Genomic DNA, 12,253 nt, shown 5'->3' with positions numbered 1-12,253 from the left:
AAAAAAAAAAAAAAAATGCATAGCGAGTATTTATAGGAGGTTCCCAGTCAGATTGGTTGTCATACTGGAGAACTGCAGCTCTAGTCTGTCTGCATGGGACCTGGCCCTAGCCTGTCTGCATGGACCTGGCCCTAGTCTGTCTGCATGGGACCTGGCCCTAGTCTGTCTGCATGAGCCTGGCCCTAGTCTGTCTCATGGGACCTGGCTCTAGTCTGTCTGCATGGGACCTGTCCCTAGTCTGTCTGCATGAGACCTGGCCCTAGTCTGTCTGCATGGACCTGGCCTAGTCTGTCTGCATGGGACCTGGCCTCTAGTCTGTCTGCATGAGACCTGGCCCTAGTCTGTCTGCATGGAACCTGGCCCTAGTCTGTCTGCATGGGACCTGCCCTAGTCTGTCTGCATGAGACCTGGCCCTAGTCTGTCTGCATGGACCTGGCCCTAGTCTGTCTGCATGGGACCTGGCCCTAGTCTGTCTGCAGTACTATTCTGTGGCATGCTGCAGCGCTTGTTTGATTGAATAGGCCTTCCCCAGTCAGTGTGTTTCTATTAGCCTAGGGTGTGGTGTCCCTTCTAGCCATCATGGGCGCTGACGATCCATAGCAGCCCCCTCTCTCGTTCTGCTGCTCTTAAATGACAAATGGCGGGCAGAGACTGTGCCCCTCTCTCAAACGCCAGCGCCACCCCACCCTCCCCATTTATTAATGACAATGATTAGAAGGAAACCTCCGTGCAAAGCCAGGCAGAGTGATTAACGCTTTTAATGATGGAACGTGGTAGTGAGTGCACACAAAATTGATTTACGTATTCTGCCTGACCTTTGGTATCCAATTTATGCATCCAGAAGCAAAGGAAGGAAGAGTAGGTAAGAGAGAGATGGAGAGAGTGACGGGGAAAGATAGAGAGGAGATTGAAGGAGAGAAAAGCCATGTACTCACTGTAGAGAGCTTGTTGTTTTCTTTTACAGTACCAGTCAAAAGTGTGGACACATCTACTCATTCAAGGGTATTCAATATTTATTTCAGGGGCAGCCGCTGATTTGATTAAGCACTTTGTGTAGATTACTAATTCGTTCATACACGGTTCACTTGCCGCGAGCTGGAAGTACGACACGTTGAATTTTAAGCTTGTAACGAAGATTGAAAGGCAAGCGCGTGCTAACAAGGTCTGCAAACAGACGAGGGAGGGGCGTTAACACATGAGCGCCGGTGAATCGGGCCTCTTCATTTAGCCTCGACACACACACCCCTATGATGCGCACCCAAAACAAACATACAAATACACACACGCCCACACACACAGACACACGGACACGCGCCCAAGCCGAGGTGARGCAAGAGACAGGCGTAGAGGGAGAGGATCTGGCCAGATGGCTGTGTGAGTGAGTATGAGACATGGCAGGAGGAGAGAGATGTGGTATTCCTCCCTTCCCACATCTCATCAAATTAATACACCACCACTCCACTTAAACAGCCTCCATGAAACTGAAATTGACCATCAATGCAGTGGCATGTTAAATTAATATTGCCAACCACAATGTGGCTCCCTCATCCCAGATGAGATGGGTAATGACTAATTCATTTCCTTGAGAACCCTCCCGCAATGTTTAACCCTCTCTCTCTCTCGCTCTATCCACCCTCATCCTCACCTCTCCCATATCTAAAGCCTTACTTGTTAGCCTAATTTTCGGAATGTTAAAGGGATACTTCAGGATTTTGGCAATGCTAGCAGATACCCATAGACTTCTAGTCATTGCGTTAACGCTAGTTAGCATTAGCTTGCACAACTACCTCTAACTTCCTTCATACTGGACACTGAGACATAAACATGGTATCCACGAGTTCATCTGAATTAGATAAAGGTCATCGTTGCCAAAATCCTGAAATACCGCTTTGAAAACGGCAAACCCCGTTTTAAAACATATTCAAAGGGACATCTTTTTTCCCCAGGGTTGAATATTCAATCAAATATCGTGGGAACATAATATCCATGTCTGTCTACCACCCCAAGATAAACTTTTTTTATCAACAGAGGCCTGGTCAGACATCATACAGCCAGACCAACACATACAAACCAAGCTCCTGTAACTAGCTTTTATACACCTTCAGAAACTCATTGTGTGTGTGTGTGTGTGTGTGTGTGTGTGTGTGTGTGTGTGTGTGTGTGTGTGTGTGTGTTGTGTGTGTGTGTGTGTGTGTGTTTGTGTTAGAGAGAAAGAGTGTGTGTGGTGATTATGTGTGTGTGTGGCCATTACTTCAACCCACCCCAGACCTCAGAAGGTCAGACAGCTCTCTCAAGTGAAAAAGTGACCAATTTAGCTCAAAATGCAAATCCAGTTGCATCCTCATTGGCAAAAAAGCCTTCTTTTTTTTTCAGGGGACAAATTGACAAATATGCGTGCAGCCTCCCACCATCTCCTGATTTCACTGATTAATCAAGTAAATAAAATCTTGGCTTAATTAAAACCATCTGGACGTGCTCCCAGTCCAAACACTGGCGGACCCCACAGTCCTGCTCCACAGCACTGGAAGAAGTGTACACGGTAAATGACCACATGCAAAGAGAGAATAACTCAATGTTATGAGGGAACTTAGCAATAATAATAACTGCATAAGCTGTCAAAATGCTAAGAAATAGGACCATTCTACAAATAGGCGACAGAAAAAAATGAGCAAACTCATAAATAAAAGAGATMATTCAAATCGAAAAAGCCACCTAAAAAAAATAACGACAATACTCAAATCGAGACCTCCAAATGTGCCCTTGACTTTGATAAACACATCTTCTTAAAGTGTCACTGTTTTCATTTGCTTAAGTAACACTTTTCCTCAGCTGGACCCAGAGTAATGGTGTTGTTTACATGGCAACGTGAAATGCTGTAGTAGGCTCATAAACGGATGTTACAGATTCAACAAATATCCCGCAAAGGAYACATCAAAATGTTGATCATTGGGCCTCATAATCCTTCTCTTATTCACGTTGTCCGTCCTTTCAGGCTACTCGACTGTACRACAAACAGAATTGCAATYCAGTCTTACTGTACAGTGTGTGTGTCTCTCCGCATACCACGTAAACACAAMGTGTGGTTTTGTTGAGCCATAGAGACAATGAGGCGAATGCCAAAGTAAAGACAGTTAGTTGCTCTGCTTGTATGCTTTTATTTTGCGGATATAATCAATAGCAGGACGTATCCCAGCAAAACAGACCATTTGCCAACCTGAACCAGTTCGCAATGGTGAGACCATGGTGACTCTTCCCCTATATTAGAAGTTGAGAGGTCATCACAAACAGAAGTAGKCCTAATCATGTCGTCTCGGTGATGGGTGAGGGCACACACTTAGAGAAAGCAGCAGCCTGAGTATGTGAGTATTCTGACCCACATGACCGGACTACCATAGTGCGTCGTGGCAGCACTCTCATTGACTTTGCTACTGGCAACCTCTCCGTCAACTCTCCACACATCTTAACACTCCTCGGCCATTAGTCAGTCACTCCACACACACAGAGAGAGACACAAGACACACACAACCTCAGACACACAGACACATAATCCACCCAGACCCGACCATAGAGCTCTGTCTGTACTCCAATTAAAGTCCCATTAAAGTTTGGGCTGAAAGGGGGACGGACGGGAGGAAGCCGAGAAGGGCATTTATTGATGGCGCCCTCACTTCTCATTCCTACATTAAGCTGATTTTAAAAGCAATTAATACACATGGTCAGGGAAGAGTAATGGAGCGCCCTCTATTCTTAACCCGCCGGACATTCCCCAGTCATAGACCTGACCAGCCGAACCCTGATTTGCATTATAAATGACAAGATAAATCTTAATGGATTGAGGATAATCAGCTCACCATGTAGGCTGACACACACACACACACAAATTACACATACAAACACACACACACACACACAAGGGAAATTAAGAGCTTTGAATACGCCTGCATTGATTATTTTAAATTATTAGCCCACCTCTCTTTGGGTCGCCAATGCTTTTAGCCAGAGCTTTAACACATTTACAGAGACTTATTGACTATAATTACAACTGAGTCTTGGTAATGGACACATCAATTATGAGTCGCACATGTCTTTGACCAGGCGGTGCACAGGGAATCCTAATCCGTAGTCCATTAGCATCTCTCCTACTGCAGCTCAGTCTTTACCTTCTCCTTTTCTCCAACGCGAACCATGTCTCTCCTCTGATACCTGGCCTGGCCCTAATATAGGCTGGACCCCAGTATCTCAAAACTTTTMAAAGATTTCCAACGCATGCAATGATTGACACTGCTGGTAAATTCTAAGTGGGGAATACACTGTATAATAACACCTATGAATAGTAGTGATGCAGTTATCAATAACTTTATAATAACTCGTAAAAAAACGAAATATGTATCATTAAAAAAACTATATCAGTGAAGGTTTTCAAATAAGTGTTTTGGGAGACAACGTACCTGTGTGTGTCCGGATGTGCGCCAGGAAGGCCATGGAGTTGCTGCTCTTGCACACCTTGCCGCAGTGCTTGCACACGCTGCCCTGGTTCTCCTCGCGCTCGCGGTTGATCTGCTCCGTGTCCTCCAGGACGTACTTGTTGACCTCGCGCAACAGCTCCTCGTGCTTCTCCTTGATGTGCACGAACAGCTCCTGCTCCGTCTCGAACGGGTCCGTGCACTTCACGCACTTGAAGGTGGCGCCGCCCTCCGGAAGCTCCTCGATGCTGGCCTGCTCGTTGCGCAGGTGRGCGGCGCTGGTCAGRTGCTGGTGCAGGTTGCTCTCCGTGTAGAAGGACTTGCCGCACAGCATGCAGTGGAAGTGCTTCTCCTTGGACGGGTGCTTCATGGAGATGTGCACATTGAGGCCGCTCATGCCGTCCGCCATGAAGCCACAGTCCTCGCAGCGGATGCGGGGGTTGGGAGTTAACCCCTTGGACAGACCTGAAGCCCCTACAGGTTTGGTTCTTTTGATCTTCTGAAAACTGCCTGCCCCGGCCAGGCCACTTACAGCCGGGCCAGAGTGGCCCTCAACAGAGTGAGCCATGCGTTCTTCATGCAAAGCCAGCTCRGCTTCAGTCAAGGACTTGAGAGGTACGATGCAAGCGTCGAACGGCAGCGCCCTGGTGAGCTGTTTCTCTGGGTAAGAGATGTCAGGTTTCTCATCTGCCATCTCAACGTCGTCGTCGGAACAGACTGGCTCTGGCTCCGCCTCGGCCCCTTCCTTCTGGCCTTCCTCRGGCGGTGTTATGGTGATTTCTGCTGGTGCTTCCTGAGGCTCAATTGTACCTGGGGCTTCGTTGCTGGTTTGTTCCGAGCCACCACCGGACGCCTCACCAGCCACCTGGATCTCCATGTTTTCCTCAACAACAGTGCCACTAACTTCCACTATTGGGGTTGCATGCTCGTTGCTCAAAACGTCAGAAGTCTGTGTGGGGTTAGTGGTAACATGCTCGGTGTATGTGGGCTGGTCTGTAGCTGGGTCTGTGGGTTGCTCTGTATCGGTGATAGGAGGCTGGTCTGTGTCTGTGATGTTGGGCTGGTTTATGTCAGTGATGTTGGGCTGGTCTATGTATTTGGATTGGTCTGTATCTGTGTTAGTGGGTTGGTCTGTATCAGTGCAAGGGGGCTGGTCCTTGTCTGTGTCGTTGGGCTGGTCTGTGTCTGTAGGTTGGTCTGCATCTGTGTCTGTGGGTTGCTCTGCATCGATGATAGGAGGCTGGTCTGTGTCTGTGTTGTTGGGCTGGTCTGTGTCTGTGGGTTGGTCTGCATCTGTGTCTGTGGGTTGCTCTGCATCGATGATAGGGAGCTGGTCTGTGTCYGTGTTGTTGGGCTGGTCTGTATCTGTGTCTGTGGGTTGGTCTGTGTCTATAATGTTAGGCTGGTCTGTAGTTGTGTCTGTGTTAGTGGGCTGCTCCATGTCTGTGTCAGGCGGCACTGAAAGGGAAGGATCCTCAGTGCGAGCATTGTTGTCACCATCAGGGTCAGCTCTGTTCCCCAGCTCTGTGGCCTCCTCCTCCGGCTGCGCCAGGTCTTTCGCCACGAAGCTCTCCAGGTTCTCTAGGTAGACCTCACTCTTCTGCTTATGCTTGTCCGTGGAGGCGTGGCGAGACATCTCTCGGCGCGTGACCGCATAGTAGCTGCACGCCAGGCACACAAACTCAAAGTCCCGGGTGTGTCTCCTCTTCACGTGGAGGTCGAGGGAGGGAATCGAATGAGCTACGAACTTGCAATGGCTGCAGGAGTTGACCAAGTCGTACTTGCTCTTTTTCGGGCTGCTAACTTGTGCTTTGTCGTCGTCTTGCGACAGCTCTCCTTCTTTGTCCGTGGCCCCTCCCTCTCCTTTGGACCCTCCACTGACTGGACTATTCTGATGTAGAGCCTCACCCTCGCTGGCCTGAGAGCCTGACTCTGTACTCACGACCTGCACTGACGTATCCAGGTCCACTTGGCCATCGCTGCTAGCATCCTCCATGCGTTTAAGGTGCTTCTTTGTGACACAGTGTCGGTCCATGTCGCCTTTCGTCACACAGTTGTAAGAACAAAGCCTGCAGGTGTAGCTGTACTGCCGGCTGTGCTTACGACGAATATGCACGTTTAGATTGGTACTATTGGAGGCGAGAAGTCCACAGTATTCACATGTAGTTGCAGCGGGCCCCTTTGGCCTGCCTCTCCTCCTCTTGGGAGGGATTCTCTCGTCCATGTGCTCTTCCATGTTCTCCAACATGGCTTTCGCAGCCTCGACAGCTTCCTCATTAACATCAGGGTGCAGCTCTCCATCATGTCCGATGAGCCCTACAGCCACGTCATCTGTCAGCATGTCGTCACCGACCGCATCTATGCTCACCTTCTCAACGCAGTCCTCAAAGGAGGACCCTGCGTTTTTCTCCTCAGCCACACGCCGGTGGCTCTCCGAGGACACATGTGTGTCCATCCACTCGGATGTCGCGGTGTAGTAGCGGCAGACGTTACAGAGGAAGCGATGCTCGCCATGGCGCTTAAGCCGAGCGTGGCTCTCCAGCAAAGCAGAGTTGCTGACCCTGAATTCGCAACTCCCGCACTGCAGCTGGAACCTGGCACCGAGCGCACGCTTGGACGCCCGGGTCTGAGTCRTCGTGGAGGCAAAGATTTGAGCCTGTTCGGCTGTCTTCTTGTCCATGGGTGACGAGAGGCCAGAGGATTCCCTGCTTTCCGTGACTCGTTTGTTGTGCTTGTTACTAAGACAGTGCTTTTCGTAGTCGCACTTTGCCACACAGGCGTACAAGCAGAATTCACAGAAGTAATTCGTCTCCTTGGTGTGGCTTCTCTTGATGTGTGTATCTAGGCTCGGCTTGTCCTTAAACTCGTGACCACAGTAGCTGCAAGYATGTATAGTCTTTGGCTTGGGGCCCCGTTTACCTACCATCTTCTTACCGGGGGTCTTTTCTTGCTCCTCCTCTGCAATCTCCTCTGTASCTATTGGAGTCACCTTCCTGTCAAAAGTATCTCTCCCTGTYCCTTGTTTCTCAGCAATTTCCTCTTTGGCTATTATTGTAGTCACCTCCCCCTCAGAACCTCCTGCCTCTGTGCCCTGACTCTCTGTGGCATCCTGCTGTCTCTCACTGCTGCTCACTTTCCACTCAGTGTCTCCACCTGTCTTGTMATTTGAACTCYGTGCTGTTGCTCCGGTTGTGGAGCCATCTATTTCAACAAGTACCTCAGCTGAGCTCACAGCCCTGGTCTTTCCTCTACCAGTGTGCTTCCTCTTGGAGTGAATCTTCAAGGAAGTTGGCGTTTTGGCCACAAAGCCACAGATGGGACAGGCACAGCCGTAACATGTCTCCGGGGTAATGTTCACCTCAGCCCGAGGAGGCTGGTCTGACTCCTTCCCATCAGCCACSTCACCGCCGATGTCCTCCTCAATCTCTCCTGTGCTGTCAGCTGTGACATCATCAGGCCTGGGCCTCTTTGCTAGGGAAGGAATTCCTYCACTCTCCATTTCCTCTGTGGAGACACTTCCTSTGTCACCATGATGAGGCACCTTGTCCTCGTTAATTTCCTTCCCTGACCTTAATTCTCYGTCCATGTTAGACACCTCCTGATGCCTTTACATGAGAAGAGGAAATTGGACTCTGTTCCAGCAATCAATTAAGTTATGATCCTRTTCCTGTAAAGTAACATTTAARATGGGCAATCCTCATATAATTGACTGTGAAATTAGCTGAACAAAATAATAATCACATAACAATACTGTTTCGTATAACAAAACTGGGTTTCAAATTGTATAGATGGAGTAGGCTACTCAGAGATCATTCTGCATGTACAAAAATGAAGTAGGCCAAATGTAGCTATCGGTCGCCATCTAGTGCTTTTAGAATGAAACTGTTCAATGATAAGGTGGTTGATGTTGGATATTTGCATGTGATCAAATAACTAAATCTAGATAAAAAGGAGCTAAACCCCCAGGGAAAGACAGTGAGTGGTCAGTAGCATAGATTGAAGTAGGTTACAATTAATTAGGCCTAGATTCTATTTACCTCTCCCTTTTAAATCTATTTAACTTCAAAAGATACCTAATTTATAAACATTCTACAATAGACTTTGTACAGCTGATGGTTGACACAGAMGAGTCTCCTAAAAACAACTTAGCCGGCTTAGATATTTCACTCTCCCTTCTAGTGACCCATCTACTGTAGTCTACATTTAGGCACCATCTCTCTGGATGTGGTGCCAATCACTTGTGAGAATTTTGGTCAAARTCTCATTGCTATGCAATATCTTTTTCAACCTGATGCCAAAAATATAATTCCCAATTACATGGGACTTCGCCCCACCTTGACATCACATTAACTCATTTTTTGTTCCCCCATCAAATTTTATGACTACTCTCCTCAAACTTTTAGATACTACGTCAAATGAATTATATGCGTGGTCAAGTGTGGTTTAAAAGTAGGCAATGATTTATTTAAAAAAAAATCTAAATGAACTAAACCTGACCTGAACCTCTGCCCACCTGCTCCAGTAGCCAGTCTAGCCACCCTCTCACATGCCTTGCCAGGACATGTCTTCAAAGTATTGATTTATCTCAAGACGGTGTCCAAATTGATGAGAGATTACATGGTATGTATACTAAACAAAAATATAAACACAACATGCAACAATTTCTAAGATTTTGCTGAGTTACAATTGCTGAGTTACATATAAGGAAATAAGTGAATAGAAATAAATAAATTAGKCCCTAATCTATGGTTTCACATGACTGGGCAGAGCCGCAGCCATRGTTGGGCATAGGCACACCCACTGGGCGCCAGACCCAGTCAATCAGAATTGGTTTTCCCCACAAAAGAGCTATATTACAGACATAAATACTCCTCTGCACCAACCAATCCCACAGGTGAAGAAACCAGATGTGGAGTACCTGGGCTGGCGTGGTTACACATGGTCTGCGGTTGAGGTCGGGTGGACATACTACAAAATTCTCTAAAACTATATTGGAGGTAGCTTATGGTAGAGAAATTAACATGTAATTATTTGGCAACAGCTCTGGTGGACATTCCTGAAGTCAGCATGCCAATTGCACTCCCTCAAAACTTGAGACATCTGTGGTTTTGTGTTGTGACAAAACTGCTCAATTTAGAGTGGCCTGTTATTGTCCCCAGCACAAGGTGCACCTATGTAATTATCATGCTGTTTAATCCGTTTGTGATATGCCACACCTGTCAGATGGATGGATTATCTTGACTAAGGATAAAATGCTCACTAACAGGGACGTAAACATATTTGTCCACAAAATTTGAGAGAAATAAGCTTTATGTGCATATGGAACATTTCTGGTATATTTTATTTTAGCTCATGAAACCAGCAATTAACATTGTGTTTATGTTTTTGTTCAGTGTAATTTAAAGACTTGAAGAAAGTCAGGTGGTTACTGGAGTGAGAAAATACCGTACTAAAGTAGAATCATTAAGGGCATGTTTAATCAGTCAGGGAGTACAATTATCTGACGAACTGTGTTTATCCCTTGACAGCCAACCAGGTACATTTCACATATTACTACACGAATTCAAACTTTATTTTCCTGCTGAAGACTCGTTTTTCAGTCCCTTTCTCCGTTACCCTGGACAGCGGAATGTTAAGCAGAGCTAGGCTCTTGCAACTGGGAGTCCAGCTTTCCTACCTAGTAGCATCTTAGCTAACTAGCTTAGCATTAGCTTGCGTTAGCCAGTTACAGCCACGCGGGTCTAACTAGTTAGCTAGCATGGTTGGTCCGGTGRTTATGCATGTACAAGATAGTTAATGTCGACGGTCTGCATATAAATTGGCAGCAAAAGGACTAACGTCAGCTAATWTGACGACACTGCTGGTCGGCTATCACACTGGCTAGTTGCTACCAATGCCAGAGTGCTGCCAAAAGTAGCTAAAGTAACCTTAGGTGCGGCAAAACTTCTCAATTTATGGGTCATCCTTCCAAACGTATTTCTAATAATTTGAGAACAAGGGTATCAAGTAATAATCGACTTTTGGGGAATTGGCGTCAAACTCGGTTTGGATGTAGCTATTTGATTTCGACTGGTTCCTATTTGTGTCAAACATCAATCCGATTTATGTTCAAAATATTCATGAAAATTCAGAGGAGCCAGTAATTTAAGTTACGTGAAGCCAGTCCTATCAGATAACAATATTTTCACTGTCGTCCAATGAGTGCGGCATAGAGGTGGGACTTGTTTGCTCTTATGCTCTAAAAACGACGGCAGCACAGAGGCCCAAAAAGGAAGCTAATGTCGACCTTTGAAATATAGGTGTTTGTAAGCTAAACAGTTGCTATACATAAATTGTAAATATCCATAATGGTTTAGGAATTACAGACTCGTATTTAAGTAATCTATATGATGGTAGTTTTAACAGCTTACCTACAATTTCCCCAGTATTCTCAATGTCCGCGCTTTTCCCCCTTGGTCACAAGTGGCGTACCGTAGCACGTACCATACGTCACTCTAGCAAACTGATGCCGTGTTCAGGACAACTCGGAAAGTTCCGATTTAGAAGGATGATGGACACTTCATTTTGGAATTTCATCCGTCATTATATCTTCTCCCGTTTTGGTGGCTTCAATTTTATGTTACTTTGTAACAATAACATTGATAAGATTCCTACAAAATGATCTGCTGTTCATAGACAATACTTGTTAGCGTGGTCGTTAATATATAAACCATTTTTCCCCGCATAGGTATTTAATTTGGAACAATAAGGATATTTTGTATAGAAACCAGTATTTATTTTTTAAGAACTGGTTTAATAATCATATCCTGCCTGTGAGTCAACTTTTTAATGCAGAAGGATTGTTACTCAATTATGAGTATTTAAAAAAAATCTCCTTACCATATCCCGGCTACACCTACAGAGGTGTAGCCATAGTCGCCATAGTCTTTGATGCTATTCCATCTGGAACTCTCATGTTGTTTAGAGGTGTAACCAGACCTCACCTTCTTGACCTACCCTCGCTTAATCCAGGTGACTCTCCAATAGGGAAAATATGTTTCTCCTTGCACCTTCAGAACAATAGATCTATACGTGCTTTATTTCAAAGGGATATTGTATCCATTCCTTATGTCACAAGTTACTGGAATACATTGGTCGCTAATATATGTTGGGAAAAAGTCTGGTTATTACCACACAAATACCTGCTTGTTAACAAGGTCAGAGGTCTCTTTCAGAATGATCCATAAGTATTACCCTGTGAATCATTACCTGAAGAAACTCAAAAAAGACATTAACATTGATTGTACTTTTTGTGTTGAGCATCCAGAAACAGTTTCACATTTATTTTGGCATTGTCTACATGTAAAACAATTATRGAAAGATATTCATAGTTTTATAATTGTTAATATTATTTTTTTATAGGAGAATGTGCTGCTCGGTTTCCTTAACTATAATAAGGATAAGGAAAAACAATTTTACCTCAATCTAATTGTGCTAATGGAAAAATGTCATATTCATAAATGTAAATTCACGAATAAAAAAACACTCTTCCTTGTTTTCTATAAGGAATTCAAGCAGTACATTAAGACCATTCTACATTATTCTAATAAGAAAGCTGTTAAAACAATCAATACGTTTGTATATTTTCATCTTTGTGTAATTTGTTGTAACCCCTAGCATAGCATGTGTTATCATTGTCTGTTTGTATTTATCCTGTTTTTTGGGATTAAAAAAGAAAGATGATGGATTGGGGTTTAATGCCGCGTTCATATGCTAGTCGGGAACTAGGAAATTTAGAAATGTCTGACTTG

At 45.3% G+C, this 12,253-nt stretch overlaps 1 protein-coding gene across 1 annotated transcript in view; it reads right to left on the bottom strand.

The window, feature by feature from the left end:
* Positions 1-10,941, bottom strand: part of LOC111964684 (zinc finger protein 407-like) — a 17,496-nt gene extending 6,555 nt beyond the window's left edge. Inside the window, exons 1-2 of the mRNA XM_070443833.1 lie at positions 10,878-10,941; positions 4,449-8,130 (exon numbers count right to left, since the gene is read on the bottom strand). Coding sequence (XP_070299934.1) covers positions 4,449-8,049 — 3,601 coding nt within the window. The 5' untranslated portion in view covers positions 8,050-8,130; positions 10,878-10,941. The remainder of the gene's footprint in view (positions 1-4,448; positions 8,131-10,877) is intronic.
* Between the last annotated feature and the right edge of the window lie 1,312 nt (positions 10,942-12,253).

Source organism: Salvelinus sp. IW2-2015, linkage group LG6.1, assembly GCF_002910315.2.
Source record: "Salvelinus sp. IW2-2015 linkage group LG6.1, ASM291031v2, whole genome shotgun sequence".
NCBI lineage: Eukaryota > Metazoa > Chordata > Actinopteri > Salmoniformes > Salmonidae > Salvelinus > Salvelinus sp. IW2-2015.
The sequence above is the reverse complement of the archived record's forward strand: the minus strand, read 5'-3'. Positions and strand labels throughout refer to the sequence as shown.